The sequence below is a fragment of the Oncorhynchus mykiss genome, chromosome 15 (assembly GCF_057628025.1).
Source record: "Oncorhynchus mykiss isolate SJ-2025 chromosome 15, ASM5762802v1, whole genome shotgun sequence".
Taxonomy (NCBI): domain Eukaryota; kingdom Metazoa; phylum Chordata; class Actinopteri; order Salmoniformes; family Salmonidae; genus Oncorhynchus; species Oncorhynchus mykiss.
In genome coordinates this window covers 57,487,308-57,503,431 of record NC_143036.1, presented here as the reverse complement: position 1 = coordinate 57,503,431, position 16,124 = coordinate 57,487,308, and the positions used below count along the sequence as shown (strand labels likewise).

General features: G+C 46.6%; 1 protein-coding gene across 2 annotated transcripts; it reads right to left on the bottom strand.

Moving 5' to 3' along the window:
- Positions 1-288: 288 nt before the first annotated feature.
- LOC110490322 (importin-8) lies at positions 289-13,966 on the bottom strand. 2 transcript variants are annotated; one of them, XM_036944634.2, is made up of 25 exons: positions 13,745-13,966; positions 12,251-12,332; positions 11,822-11,978; positions 11,404-11,562; positions 11,006-11,162; positions 10,796-10,885; positions 10,574-10,668; positions 10,358-10,442; positions 10,054-10,188; positions 9,767-9,866; positions 9,526-9,602; positions 9,266-9,382; positions 9,079-9,168; positions 8,434-8,599; positions 8,190-8,350; positions 7,741-7,866; positions 6,756-6,831; positions 6,092-6,217; positions 5,823-5,920; positions 5,647-5,742; positions 5,157-5,377; positions 3,569-3,774; positions 2,716-2,934; positions 2,441-2,570; positions 289-1,252 (listed from the first exon to the last, which is right to left on the bottom strand). In XM_036944634.2, coding segments are annotated over exons 1-25 (3,054 nt in total). In that variant the 5' UTR covers positions 13,829-13,966; the 3' UTR covers positions 289-1,251. The 2 variants fall into 2 exon arrangements, with proteins under 2 accessions (XP_036800529.2, XP_036800530.2); XM_036944635.2 differs by having other exon boundaries at positions 6,765-6,831; positions 13,745-13,964.
- Positions 13,967-16,124: the final 2,158 nt, after the last annotated feature.

The window sequence follows — 16,124 nt, the reverse complement described above, 5'->3', positions numbered from 1 at the left end:
TTTTTCTGGACAGCTGGGGACATGAGAGAAATAACTGTCTGGTATGGAGAGATTCCCAGCTGTGATTTGAATTTGATACCCAAGTTCAGATAGTTTGTGGACTGGTGAAAGCCAGATTTCATCCTGTTATTCCCTCTGTCTTGTGTCAGAACCATGGAGGGAGGAATCCCCTTTAAAGTATCTGAACATGGGCCCTGAGAGAAGCCTGTAAATGAAAACATATTTACTCCTGCTGATACTGTTAACCTGCATAATGTTACAGTAGTTGTTCAATCCAACTGTGTGTTACTGGGCTGGATGTTTTATAAATGAGGATTGATCGCAGCAGTGAACTCTGACCTAGTATTGATTCAACAGAGCAGGAAGAGATGTTCAAAGATGCAAAGTTTCAGCTACAGCAATATCCACATGTTCTCTGTGCGAAATCAATATAAAAATCTTAACCCCCACGCACACCTGCAGGCAGAGGAGCACAAACCTACAAACACTCACTATAGTGACATGACAGGAAAAAGCACTGGGCTAGATGTTACATGAACGTTTAGGATTTTCTTAAGTTAAATGAAAACAGTTATAAAAACAAGACAAAGACAAACAAAAGCTCTCCTCCCAGCATCTTGCCCCCTATTACATTTCATCAGAGTGAAAGGAACCCCCCCCCCCCCACCCCCGTGGGTCAAAGGTCACTGACCCCTAACCCTTAACCCCAAACACGTCTGTCTGTCCGTCCATTAGCTCCACAGCCTTGGTTCAGACTAACTGACACATGGTTCTGATTGATGCCATGGCAACCAAGGACATCTGGCCAGTCCTCTCGAGACCATACAAAAGCCAGGCTATAAAGAAACAGGGATTTTGTGTACAATACTTACATTCACTCAGTTACAGAATCACAGACCCAAGGACTGTACTGCACTAGAAGATGAATTCGCTGGTCAGTGATACAGAGTAGGACATCAATCTCTCACACACACACACTCTCTCTCTGGGGTGGGTGTGGTCCAATTACGGTCTGGGATGTGAACCGTAAAGTGTGTAAAGTCCTGGTATTATGGTCTCTGGTATGTCTCCACCCAGTTCAGTTACGGATCTAGATGGCCCAGTCTTGGTGGGATCAGTAAAAATCTAGTTAGATCTGGTCTGATCTGGACTGAAACAGTTCTTGGTGTGTTTTAAATCCACTTCAGATCAGACTAGAACTCTGCTGCTACTCTTCCTTCCATCCAGGCCTCCAGCCATGTCTCTTACAGCTCTGAAACAACATGACACAGTGTTAGGACTCAACGTACTGGAAAATACAGCATGCTTGACAAAATACATGTTTAAATCAACAACCTTTTACTGTATGTTGTATTTTACACCTTGCATCCTTATTCTTCAGCCTCACCAGCTCCCAACCCATTGGCCCTCTGTCCTCTCTCCCCCCCCATTGGCCCTCTGTCCTCTCTCCCCCCCCCATTGGCCCTCTGTCCTCTCTCCCCCCCATTGGCCCTCTGTCCTCTCTCCCCCCCATTGGCCCTCTGTCCTCTCTCCCCCCCATTGGCCCTCTGTCCTCTCTCCCCCCCATTGGCCCTCTGTCCTCTCTCCCCCCCATTGGCCCTCTGTCCTCTCTCTCCCCCCATTGGCCCTCTGTCCTCTCTCCCCCCCATTGGCCCTCTGTCCTCTCTCCCCCTCATTGGCCCTCTGTCCTCTCTCCCCCCCATTGGCCCTCTGTCCTCTCTCCCCCCCATTGGCCCTCTGTCCTCTCTCCCCCCCATTGGCCCTCTGTCCTCTCTCCCCCCCATTGGCCCTCTGTCCTCTCTCCCCCCCATTGGCCCTCTGTCCTCTCCCCCCCCCCCATTGGCCCTCTGTCCTCTCTCCCCCCCCATTGGCCCTCTGTCCTCTCTCCCCCCCCATTGGCCCTCTGTCCTCTCTCCCCCCCATTGGCCCTCTGTCCTCTCTCCCCCCCCATTGGCCCTCTGTCCTCTCTCCCCCCCCATTGGCCCTCTGTCCTCTCTCCCCCCCCATTGGCCCTCTGTCCTCTCTCCCCCCCCATTGGCCCTCTGTCCTCTCTCCCCCCCCATTGGCCCTCTGTCCTCTCTCCCCCCCCATTGGCCCTCTGTCCTCTCTCCCCCCCCATTGGCCCTCTGTCCTCTCTCCCCCCCCATTGGCCCTCTGTCCTCTCTCTCCCCCCATTGGCCCTCTGTCCTCTCTCTCCCCCCATTGGCCCTCTGTCCTCTCTCTCCCCCCATTGGCCCTCTGTCCTCTCTCCCCCCCATTGGCCCTCTGTCCTCTCTCTCCCCTCATTGGCCCTCTGTCCTCTCTCCCCCTCATTGGCCCTCTGTCCTCTCTCCCCCCTCATTGGCCCTCTGTCCTCTCTCCCCCTCATTGGCCCTCTGTCCTCTCTCCCCCTCATTGGCCCTCTGTCCTCTCTCCCCATTGGTCCTCTTTTCTGCCTCACCATTGGCCCTTGGCGGCGGTGCTCCTCCTCTGCTGGGACAGGCTGTAGATCTCCTGCAGCTGTTTCTTCTGGTCATCACTGAGGGGCGTGGTCAGAGACTGGTACCAAGGCTGGTCAGTGTTCTGGACCCCTATAGTACACACAGGAGAGAGTAAGGAATTAGATGCCTGGCATGTATGCATGCATATTCCTTTTTTCTCTGTGTGTGTGTGCGCACAAGTAGCTGTGTGTGCGTTTGTGAGCGAGTCGGTGTGTGTAGATGTGTAACCGCTTACTGAGTAGGGCAGCGGTGAAGAACTGGTACTCGTCCTCTCCATTGTCATAGTCCAGGGGCGTGTTGTACTCCTCCAGAGGTGTCCCCTCCAGCCCCTCTTCATCCCAGTAGTCTTCATCCTCCTCATCGTCGTCCTCGTGGCCTACGGGTGTGCAGGTCTGCTGTTGCATCGTGGTGTTACGGTTCGCATTCACCTCATCCTCATCACTGGGGATCTCCTCTGTGGACGCAACACACATGCAGACAGACAGACAGATGCAGCAAATCACACACACATAGAAAAACAGAATGAATAGAAAGAAATGACCCTTTTACCTTTTTTGAAAGGCACAATTTTTCTTAATGCCGTTTCAATATACCCAATTACAGTAACAGCTGCTTAGCTAACGTACATAACAATTTCCTTCATCCTAACGTCCCCTGTACCCTGCCGTTCTTTACACTTGACTGAGGAATGCCAGCACAGCTGCCCTGCGGCATGTAGGGCAATGTAGTGCAACTAATATGACCTCAAATCAAATCAAATCAAATGACCTGTATTCAGAGTGAGAAGTCAAGCGAGAGAGAGAGAGAGAGGTCCAGAGGTGTTGAAACCTGGCCATAGATGTGTAAAGCAACACGTGTGATCAGCTGAGGACTGATTCCTACCACATCCATAGGTAGGGCTAATCTTAATCTTCTACCATTGACATTATCCCTGGCCCTACCCCATGGCTTCCAAAAAGAAGGTTTGACTCAACAGTATTAGCATCTCGCTATTCCCTTTCTCTCCTCCTCTCTTGCCTGCTCTCTCCATTCCTCTCTCATTTCTCCTGTCTCCTCTCCTCCTCTGTCGCCCGTTTTCCACCTCTCACCGTTCTGGTCCTCCTCAGGTACCCCAGTGCAGGCCAGTAGGTCTGGCTTGTTGAGGAGGCGGGAGGAGTACAGGTGTTTGAGCCCCAGGAACAGGAGCAGGACGCTGGGGACGATCTGAGCCGCTACCCCTTCTACCACCACTGGCCTGGAGGGTAGCTCCATCAGAACACTCAGTCCGATGATACACATCTTACGGTCATGGAGCCTGGGAGAGGGAAGAGTGGAGGGAGGGAGAGAGAGAACTACAGGTAGGTGGTGAATAAATCATGTATAGTGTACTGTAGTAGGTATAAATACTGTAAATCCCATATGTTTTACACTGCTATAGGAAGACTACAGTGTGACTCAGTGATGGCTAACAATATAGTTGATTAAGTTGACTGTATACAGTATGGGTCTAGTAATATTTAAGCATCATGGTTTAGGCACGTTGTTTAGCCACTGTGTACTTTATAGTGGGTTGTGTACATGGCATAGGATGTAGGGCGTGTCATGACGTTGGCCTGGGGGGTAGGTTTATGACAGTCATAAATACCTCTTCTCCACGTTTTCCTCTCTCTACCCTACTGAGGTTACATTTGCAAAACCCTTGGTTAACATAGAGATTCTGGGAACGTCAGAAGGTGGGGGGAAATTAACTATATTCTGGTAATCCGACCAATGGAACATATGCGGTGGTACTTAATGAATATGATGTCAGTTCGGTTGTCATCTGAGACATTCTCATCAATGATAAGATGACAAACTCTACAGTGGAAAGTCTACACATCAGAGTTATCGGATTTACATGGAATTGTTGTTCAATTTAAATGTTTTCAAACACACCCTTCTCGCTCCACTATATAAAGCCTTGACGAAAATGTAACCTCCCGTTCCGAGGATGTGAGGACGACGGTCCGATGTCAGAATGGTTCAGATAATAACTACAGAACGAAGCCAACCTCAGCGTGAGCTTTGGTTGCGAATGGTATGAACTTTGAACTCTTATTCACTACAGAAGTGACACCTCCTAGCCGTTGAGTTAGCAACAGCAGCTGCAAACGCAGGTTAGGAAAGAACAGACAGAGTATCCCGTCTACCACACAATGACATTACTACAACAGCCCCTTTTCTTTTGTGTAACCAGCTGTCATATCTGTTCCGCCCGCTAGGAACGTTTTCCTTTGACGTAATTTGTAATCAAGGTATAATTCATTCTGCGTATATGTAATTCTGTGTGATTAGTTAGGTATTTAGTAAATAAATAATTAAACTCAATTTTGTATTGCTGACTCAACTTGTTAGCCAGGGTTCGTGAAGATAACCAAGAATTTACAACTTTCAGATGAGACTGAATTAAGGTGACGATTAATATTGACTGCTATTGATGTAAAATATTACTAGGTCTTTAAGAGTTTATTCAGAAGATAACAGCTCTATAAATATTATTTTGTGGTGCCCCGACTCTCTAGCTAATTACATTTACATGATGAGCTCAATCAGGTAATATTAATTACGGAGAAAGGATTTTATAGAATAGCATGTCATATCACTTAATCCGGCATAGCCAAAGACACGACAGGCGTATGGCTTAGTTTATACACTTACCCCAGGAAGAACTCAGTATCATTCATCCACTGGTTGATGAAGTGAGCGGTGATGGGCATTGGGGTGTGGGGGAAGTGCATGTTGTCCAGCGTGTGGATGAGCAGGGCTGGGTTGTAGTAGAGAGCAGCGATGGCCACCTGCAGACACATGGTCCTCAGCTCACTGGACTTCACACCTCTGGTTAGCCGCTCCAACACAGCCTCCACGAACAATGGGATACACTGGAGGGGAAGAGGGAGTGAGAAAGAGAGAGAGAACAAGAGATAGCTATTGTTGACTGGGTAATATCTGTCTGACATTTACAGGAAGATCATTAAAACTGTGGCAGATAACATGGGGCTGAGAGAGAAGAATCAATACAATATTGATAGCAATCATCCCTCCCAACGGGAGATTCAGGGTGTGGGAAGGGAAAGCGAACTGGTTTGGGCTGAACTGGGACCACGTCTACCCTTAAATACTACCCAGAAGCCTTCGCGGTCCCTCTCACCTGGTCGATGCCCCTCCCCCGACACTGGAGGACGATGACCTCTAGCAGCTTAGCAGCGTGACACTCTGCATCCTCACCTGCATCACTGGTCAGCACCTACAGCACAGGAGTCAAAGGTCAACATGGGACACTTCATCAAACTCTACCTGAACACATACATACACACACACACACACCTTTTTGCACATGGTGTATATGACCTCTAAGTATTTGGGGTTGGACAGGAGCGTGTCTGTATCCACGGTAACGTAGTTGTGCAAAAGAGGCATCATATCTGAAAGAGACCAGACCGAGATCATCATCGTGTTGGGCGAGCATCAGCGTCACCATCATGCTATTCAACATTACATTCACTGTGATATTCAATGTTCACCTAGACAGGTGTGTAAGCCCAATATTCTCACTAACAGACAGGTGACCGTTGACCAGTGACTCAGTACTGTACCCGTGAAGTAGTCAAAGCAGTCGTGCTGGAAGACCCCGTAGAGAACCACCAGTAGCTGCCACATCTGAGGGGAGATGGTCTGGCAGGTCAACCCAAACGCCAGGGACAGAATCTCCTCGTAGAACTCTGGAGGGGAGGGAGAAGAGGAGGAAACAGATCATCGAATTTATGTTTCCCTTTGAAAGATAAATAATCTTCCACAGTGACCCCTCCACTCGTCCTGAAGGAAACTCTCGTTATAACAGGTTATCACATAATCCATTCATTAACATAGAGCTGTATTCTCTCCTTACACACACACAGCACAGATGTGATTACACACACACACACACACCACAGATGGGATTACACACCCAGAAACACACATACACACACAAGCCAATTACAGGCATGAATGGTGCCTGGTCATCTGGGATTTGGGGAAGTGCAAGGTGAACAGCTTTTGACAGTTAGACAGTGTTCATTATGAGACGGAAATGGACAAGGTGTTATACAAAAGAGGGGGGTGGCTCACTGGAACAGGGAAGTGAGATGAATATGTGTGAGGTGTGTGTGAGTGTGAAAAGCAAACACGCACAAAAGGTCACAGAGAGGAATAGACACACACAGCAAACAAATGAGTATGTGTGTACACACAAAAACAGAGTGACGTGAGCACACACACCTGCCATACCTATGATGGGCTTCTGCAGCACCAGGCCTATCACCTGTAAACAGATGCCCTCCAACTGCTGAGTGATCTGAGAGAGAGGGAGATGGAGAGGGAGAGAGAACACGATAACGAAAGAACGAGAGGCAGTCAAGAGGGTGAGAGAGGAAAGATACAGGCAGAAAGAGAAAGTGATATCAAAAGGTCAAAGATCATCTATTGATCCCAGGCTAATATCGGTCTGACATAGGGCTGGCACAATTACCGTATAACCGACGGTTACGGATGAAGACCTCCATGAAAATAACCGTATATATAACCATAACCGTAAAATGGGGAATGAAAAGAAAAAAGTGGAACGAACAGCCGGCTGAAGACAGGACGCCAGGGCATTCCCGCGGTTGACCGTTTCCCGCAGTAACGTGGACTCTTAACAACGTTATGAAACTTTGATGCTCCTTGCCCGAAATGTAATTTGTTCATTCAAATGATAACTGATGTGGCTCATGCAATGGTATGTATTTTGTGTAATGTCAGTGGAGGTGAATCAACAAATCACAGCACATGTTGATGGTTAAACACTTCCTGATTTTACTTCTATGGGTACACTCGCAATAGCTGCCAGTACACCCATTACGCCATCATTGACTTGAATGGGGACGCCCGTTCTATTCATTCTATTTCTATGGGGGCACATGCAATCAGGAGCGGAGAGGAACAAAAATGTGTAAAAGATCAAACGGTTATTACGGTGAGCACAGTAATTTGGCAGGTCAATTACAGTCACCCAAAATTACATGACCGTCACAGCCCTAGTCTGACATAACATTCACACCGTGCTCAATAACACTGTGTGTTCAAACAAAGCAGGGGAGAGGGAGCAAATCAATCACCAATCATCACACATTCAACTGGAGCTCCAGAGGACTCGATTTGGAATGGGGTGAGTGTGTGTGTACATCTGTAGCATGTGTGAGTGAGTATCCAGTGTCTGTCTCACCTCCTTGTGGTCCTCCATAACAGTGAGTATGGTGTCTATGGTGCTGAGGATCCCCAGAGCCATCACAGTCTTGTCTTCACTCTCCTCATACTCTTCACTCTGTAGCACCTTGGTGAAGATCTCAGCCTGGAGACACACATATGCAGGCGGTGTTAAGGCTTTCGCATGCTTCGGTTTGGCTGTGCTGGCTTAAATGACCTTTGCTTGAAAAACGGGGGAAAAAAGCGACAATAGTACTGTTTGTCCGTCTTGAGACACCGCAGCCAAAACAGTCAGAATTAATCTAACAAAAAAATGGCATGCCTAGGAGATCTTAGTCATGCATTTTTACATCTAACGAAGATGTTTGGTGCAGTCCGCTATCGACTTTGGCTTGCCTCAAGAAAAAAATGCGGACGCCTGTACACACACACACATTTAAACAGTAGAGCAAGACAGTGGAGGCGTACCAGGTTCTGGGTCATGTCGACGGCGATGACAGCCACTTCCTGGTTGTACTCGCAGATCATCTTTTGAATGACGTTAGTGAGGTCATCGTTCTCCGTCTCCTTGATGACGTGGAGCAGCTCCTGCATGACAGGCCGGATGTAGGGCCTGATGTAGACCTTAGCTAAAGAGAGGGAGAGAGAGGGTTCAGTGTGTGTGTGTGTGTGTGTGTGTGTGTGTATCCATGTATGTGTGTGAACCTCAGACCTTGCTCCTGGTTGCTGACCAGTGTCTGCAAGGCGATAGCAGCCTCCACCTTGACGGGCATCTCCTTGTCTGCTAAGAGCCCCTGTTTGACCAGCTCCACCGCATTCCTCAGGACCAACTCGTTATGGAAATGCAGCGGGCTGAACGAATGCAGCACCCAGCACGACTGAGGACAAACACAGGGTTACAATCACTGATCTATATCTTCAATCACTGATCTATATCCCACACGGATGGGCATCGCTATCAGTTTGGAGCCTATCCACATCATGTACAAATCAGCACTATCCACTTCCAGTCACCAAAAGGTGCAGTGGTGCTTCCCAACACGTTCACCTGCCCGAAGGTGGCCAGTAAGTAAAAGAGCAGGGGTGAGGGGGGTAAAGAAATGCAGGGAGGGGATGTTTAGTCTATATAAAACAGGACTGACAGATCATTCTGACTCACATGGATGGAACTGTATGGAATGTAGCACCCAACAGGACTGTAGATATAAAGAGGGAAGGAGCCATTTTAAAGATTGAAGAACTGCAAACACACTCACACATGTTCTTACACACCCATTCTCATCTCCATGAGAAGAGTTGGGTTAGAGGGACCTTGGAGTGAAAGCGCGCTGCGTGTGTGTGTGTGTCTCTCTCTCACCCTAGCCCGGAGGTATCCCAGAGGGGAGTTGAGTAGAGGGAACACATAGTTCTGTAACATCAGCTCCATCTGCTCCCTGTACACCCGCTTCTACAGGACGACAACAGGAAGAGAAGACTCAGTCACAGATAGACTAAACAGGCCATAAAACAATAGGAGAAAGTACAGAGACACACACATTGCTGACCTTCAGTAGGAGTTCGGCCAGTGAGCCGATGACGTGCAGCGCCCCATCCTTCCTGCGGGGGTCAGCAGAGGGCTCCATCATGATCTGGTGGCAGAACTCCATCATCTGGGGAAGAACCTGGGAAGAGGGGGGTGGGGGGGACAGAGCAGTGATGAAAGTCATATCAGCGAAGACTCAGTTAAGGAAAGGAAATGAGGAAAATAAGCTATTTAGGACTGTTGGGTAGTTTTTGTTAGGTTCTAGTGTGGTTCTCCACTCACCTCCTTCCTCTTGCGGGCTGCTTTACACAGGAGGCTCTGGGCGGCGGTGGCAGGGAGGGCATGGTCATCATACACATCTGGAACAGAGAAAGAAACACAGCCAAGCTCACAATTCACTGTATGTCTATTCTATGGAAGCCGTACATTTTCAATCTGACATGTCATTGTGTGTACTGACCATACAATGTCCCACTACCTCCGTAACTACTAACTGACTGAGTTACAGAACGTGTGTACTCACTGAACTTCATGCGGATGTACTCGTATGGATCCTCCTGCCACAGTTTCTCATCCTCGTCTTTGTAACACATTAGAGGGAAGATCACCTCTTGGCTGATGGTCTGTGGAACACACAGTACACACACGTTCAGGTTAACTACTAACTACTAGAAGTGGAATTGCAACATAGTTTTTAGAAGCATAGCAGTATTCAGATTAGATCAATTACTACGTGTGTGTGTGTGTGTGTGTGTGTGTGTATGTGTGTGTGTGTGTGTGTGTATGTGTGTGTGTGTGTGTGTGACCCACCTGCATGTGTGGCTTCATGTGTTTCCAGGTGAGGGAGTGAGACAGGCCCTGGTTCAGGTAGTTAAGAGATTTCTGGAGAACGTGAGGCGTGACATACTGCTTCTGTCGGTGTTGGTCCAGCACCTTCAACAGGACCTGAAGGAGACCACCCAGAGACGAGGTCACATCAGATGGTATGGGGTCAGACTTAACAGAAGACTACCGCTGCTCATGTACACACATACATCAACATTGGTAGATGTGGACAACAGACATATATACATTCAAGGTTTGATGTCATATTTAGAGTGTTACAAACTCTTACCTGTTGGATCCCTACAGCGTACGTCTTCAAGAAAAAGTCTGCAAACTCAAAGTACTCCTTTGTCACGTTGCCTGGGCTTCCGTACCTGCCACGGAAGTATAGAACAACATGGTTAGACTGAAAAGAAAGGCAACGATCCACAAACAGACAAACATATTCACATCAACATACATCCAAATTCATCAACACACAAATACATCTCCCGTGTCCCCTCACCTCTCGAACAGTCTGGTGATGATGTGTAGGGCCCACTTCTTACTTTTCCACCACACCAAGTCAGGACGGTCATCTTCATCCACTTCCAACGTCTCCTAGCAACCACACACACACACACACACACACACAACAGAGGTTCGCTACTCCCCTTCAATAAAAAAAACATAGGTAGAGGAATTTGCAGAAGGTCTACACAATGAAGAAGGATGAAATAAACCTTACTGGGGGGACATCCCTGTCCATAACAGCTCTGAGGATCTCCATCCAATGGGTAATGACTGTGTTATTAATCAGCTGGAGAGGCAGGGAGTACTGTAGGAGCAGAATAGACACACACTGGTATTAGTATCACACAAACGTGCACACGCACGCCACATGCTGTTAGTCACAGACACTTGAGCGCACAGTCACACACACAGTCCCTTCTCTCACCTGTACGAGTGCGTGGAAGATCTTGAGGATCTGTTTCTGTACGAGGACAGAGAAGATGGTGCTGTCAGGCAGTAGCTGGGTGACAAGCTGCTGTATACGGGGCAGGAAGATCTGCATGGCTGCTAGCAGCGGATCCCTCTCCTCTGCCTTCTTATACCTGACACACACAGACATAGACACAGACAGACACACACAGCACATCAGCATGAGACAGCACGCAGATGTGATATCATCGACAACAAGCTGGGTGCAATGACGGAAAAGTGTAAATGGAATAATAATTTATGTCACTCAGCTTATACACTAGAACTACTAAACTCGGACTAAAAATGGTGTCTCAAAACACAGCATCGTTATGACTTGATCACTAGTAAGTGATCCTCGGGTGGTTGACTCACTCGTAGGTCTTGACCAGCTGGTAGAGGGCCAGGAGGCTGCCGTACCAGCTGCCACTGTTCTGAGACTGCAGATACAGGCCGATTTTATCCACTATGGCCGTCCAGCGCCCCGGGAAGTCGTGCTTTATGATGGCTCTCAAACACACTGTCAACTGGGCCCTGGGAGAGAGAATACACACACATACATCAGCATTGTATTCTTTCTCTAACATGCCATCACTAAATGATCCTCCCATCGCTCTTCATTGGGCACTTGTAGTCACAGATTACATATACAGTCAAGTGACACAATTTCAAAGGCTCTAGGTAGAGAAGAGCAGGGGACCGGAGCACTGCACCACCTGCCCTGAGTATCAGGCTAAGAGGTAAGGGTGAGTGGGTTAAGGAAGGTAAAGGAGGTTAAGACAGCAGGACCCACCGGATGGACTCGGGACACTGGATGATGCCCTCCACGATGTTGTCTCTGATCTGCGTGCGGTCGTTCTCGTGGATGTTGAAGGGGAACACCGCCTCCCCTAGAGAGGGCTCGCGGTCCTGCCAGTACTGGCTCACCATGTTCTTTAGGTAGATGGCCGCTGGCGCACAGAGATATACATCACTCAGACTGGCAAGACTGACACAATTCTACCGTACAATTCATTCATTCACGTGGCAGCTAAAAAGCCAGCTTGATGAAGAATCTCCATTGAAAGTGACATTCTGTCCAGGAGGCTTAATCTGTGTCCGGGACACCGGCCCAAAGTGAGGCTATTATCAGTGTTGTTTATAACTGTTGCATTGGTCCAGTGATGTTTTAAAAACAGCCAGATGCAGGTCTTTATGTCATGTTCTGAGGCAAGGTTCTTACCTGCTTGGCGAACAGGGAACTCCACCTGTTCAGACACAATGATCTGGAGCAGAGTGGGGGCGAAGTTGATGATCTTGTACGACTGGAACACACAAGATAAGACTGCCTTGAAATGAGCTCAACCCAAATTGGACCACATACAGTCAAACGCCTGACCACTTCAGCGGTCAGTTTGACAACTACAGCACACGCTGAGCACAGGGGTCAAAACATCTTTATGGTGACACGGCGGAGTGGAAGGAGGTGGATTCCCAGGTTGTTTGTTGAGGTCAGTACTAACTGAAGAATAAGGAAAATACACAACAGGGGAAGCATGTAGCTTATTCACTCGCTCCCAGACCAGTTATCAGATTTAAGGTAGTAGAACAAGCCATGGTCTGTCAAAGATTAAACCAGCAACCAACTATTTAAAAAAGGAGGGATATTTTGTACCGAACGCTTTCTCTCACTATCTCCCTCTATCCCTCCTCCTCTGCCTGTCAAAACTGCTCACCTGCTGCAGAACAGTCAGCATTCTGTCTCCAGCAAATGCCAATCTTTTGTCCTGATTAGTGCAAACCTACTGAAGTGGACATTATGTAAAGTCAAGGCAGTGCAGGCCTATTGCAGATGTAGTTATTATCAGTGATGCAATCATGACCTAGGTCTGCATATGCTACAAGTCTTATGTTACACATCTTCCAACTAACACAGCGTTCTGCCCGCCCCTAATTCAGTAAAAAGCTGAGGAAGTGGCTGAAGAAAATGAACTACTCTTAAATTCATAGACAGCGCTATGGATGCAAGGCCTGACCATCCATGAAATAAACACGAGGCTGTAGAGTTTGTTTACATTTCCCTTTGTTTACAAACAAAGTGAAACAAGTTTATATTTTGGATTCTGATGGGGTGGGAGAGTGGAACTAAACTCGGGAGATTCTTCAAGAATCAATGAGTACATATCATGAATTTATAGTCGAAAAAAAGATGTAGCAATTGCAGATTGACCCTTTAAGATGCTTTGACAAGATGCATTTGTCTATCGCATTTAGATTTGGTTTTGGATGAAAGAGCGATTCGGGCGAATTCACCGGTCAAATCCCATCAAAATTGTAAACTTTTACTATCGCTGGCTGAAATTGCTGCAATTGTTACAATGTTTCAACTCGCGCATTATGTCTACAATTACAATCCAATCGGACACTTGCTAGCTAGATTGTTTCACGAACAGCCACATCTCTGGACTGCTGCACAGTGTGCACACACTGCCTCAAAATTCTATTGTTCTCCGGTGCAACAGTTTGTGTCGGAAGTTACATTACATGTCAAACTACTGTTTCGTATCCTACAAAATAAACAGAGAGATGCACATATAAGTTAAAGAACGACAAATCATTGATCCCGAAACATGGCCTTATTGCGATCCAAATCATAAACACGGACAAACCTTTCTGGAAATAGGTTCATGCTGCCCGGATAACAAAAACAACAAAGTTATTTTGGCCATTCACCCACCTGATTGAGTTCGTTTTCAGCCGCTATCCGAAGGTTGGGATCTATCGTCCCTTTCAGTGCTTGAATTATCCGATTGGGATCCATAGTGTCTAATCGAGCGGTAATTGCTATGTTTCACAATCACATTTATGAACTGCTCCAAATTCGGCAAAGCGTTACGGAACTGCTCTAGCCCTGCCCCATTTTACCGGCAATCAGCAGGCGGTGGACGCAAAGCAATGTAAATAGTGGCGATTTACGATAGCCCTCTTTCTTCTTCTCTCTGTAATATGTATTTACAGTGCAGAGATGAGTTTTTACTGCCACCTTAAGACCTGGAGTGGTCATGACTGAAGATATCCCTTCTGTCAGAATCATTTGTGGTAACCTTAGATTTTAGATTATGTTTCTTAACCAGAGGCGTAGGCCAGGGTGGGCCCAATGGGGAGCCATGGCCCACTAAATCAGATTTAGCAACAACAACAAAAACTTCTCTTTACTTGTCTGTGTTCCAAACAGGCCATTAGTCTTTTTACATAAACATGCAAACACCATCATATAGAGTTCATAGCAAGCAGTGCACTGAGTTAGTCCGATTTGATGAAATATGACAGAACAGATTCATTCACGGGATGTGTTGCCAAAAAGAAAGCCACACCCCTGAAAGCCACACCCCCAATAACGAACGCCACACCCCTGAAAGCCACACCCCCAATAACGAACCAATAGGACTGCATCGAGGCATGTCACTGTGCTTTACGGCTGCGGCAGGTACCCTAGTGGTTAGAGCATCAGACTAGTAACCAAACAGTTGCTGGATGGAATCCCTGAGCTGACAAGGTGAAAATCTGTCGTTCTACCCCTGAACAAGGCAGTTAACCCACTGTTCCTAGGCCGTCATTAAGAATTTGTTCTGAACTGACTTGCCTAGTGAAATATATGCTGCTGCCTACTTCGTTTGTTAATTTTGCAGAGCTGCCAACTTTTGAAGAAAGCTTGGAGAGATTTGCTATGTGAATTTCCTTGCCCACTGACTGGCACAACCCCTAGACAGGGGGAAACGTTACTATTTTAAAACCAATTTCCTGCAATTCTACATATTTTGACATGGCTTAGGCCTATGACCAGGGTGGAAAATAAAAAAGAAATAAAACACGGGTCAGGTGTATTCTGAATGCTTTGAACATGAAATGAACACTCAAAACTGGACCACTTGTTACATTGCAATTTTTGGTGGATGACAGGTGAAGTATGCAAAAAAAGGTGGTTTGACACTTTATTCAGACAGTAATGAAATGAGATAGGGAGACAGGCCAATGCGAGAAACAGTGGGAAGGTTGGAAGCAGGGATTAATCCCTGTTCTCAGGTGGACAGTTGTATGCAACACAGTGTAGCGTTCGCACTACACCAACATTTTGGCCAGGAAATTTTAACGGTTGATGGCAGTGGGTAACCAAATCATAGATTGCAGTCTCCTTGTCCATAGACTGCTTTCAAGGTAAGGACACAAACATTTTGTAGTTTGGGTGAACTATCACTTTAAAAAGGGCTGGAATAAAATCATGCTTGCTCTTCAGGAGGGTTGGCCACCACTGATCCATGTTTACCAAGTGCTGGGTGTTTGAAAATGTTCTTGTTATACCAATTCATTTCTCAAAATCACCAAACCTTCAAGAGAAATCTAATGAATATCAATATTCAGGTGGTTTATGCCTACTGGTTGAAGACTCTTGCCATCATCTTACTCTAGAAAATATGGTGTTTATGAGTTGCCTAGCATGTCCACAATACTAAAATGTCAAAAAATATATTATATTCCTGGAGCATTTCACATCCAATGCTTATTTGTATTTCTTATTCAAAACTGCCCACGAATGACTGAAAAAATATACAAAACAAAAATTTAAACGCACCATGTAGTGTTGGTCCTGAGCTGAAATAAAAGATTGCAGAAATGTTCCATAAGCACAAAAAGCTTATTTCTCTCCAATTTTGTGAACAAATTTGTCCACCAGAGCTGTTGCCAGAGAATTGAATATTCATTTCAATTCAACGCAATGGCTTTATTGGCATGGGAAACATATGTTAACATTGACAAAACAAGTGAAGTAGATAATAAACAAAAGTGAAATAAACAATACAAATGAACAGTAAACATTACGCTTATAGAAGTTTCTAAATAATAAAAACATTTCAAATGTCATTATGTGTCTATATACAGTGTTGTAATGCTGTGCAAATAGTTAAAGTACAAAAGGGAAAATAAGTCAATTTAACCGATGTGAAATGACTAGCAAGTTAGCGGGGTGCGCGCTAATAGAGTTTCAATCAGTGACGTCACTCGCTCTGAGACCTTGAAGCAGTTGTTCCCCTTGCTTTGCAAGTGCCGCTGCTTTTGTG

Coding starts and splice junctions, on each gene's coding strand:
- LOC110490322 (XM_036944634.2), bottom strand. CDS start 13,828: ATGGATCCCAATCGGATAATTCAAGCACTGAAAGGGACGATAGATCCC. Junction 10,669..10,795: donor TGGACAGGGATGTCCCCCCA/GTAAGGTTTATT, acceptor TGTGGTTGCTAG/GAGACGTTGGAAGTGGATGA. Junction 9,169..9,265: donor TGGCCGAACTCCTACTGAAG/GTCAGCAATGTG, acceptor GTCGTCCTGTAG/AAGCGGGTGTACAGGGAGCA.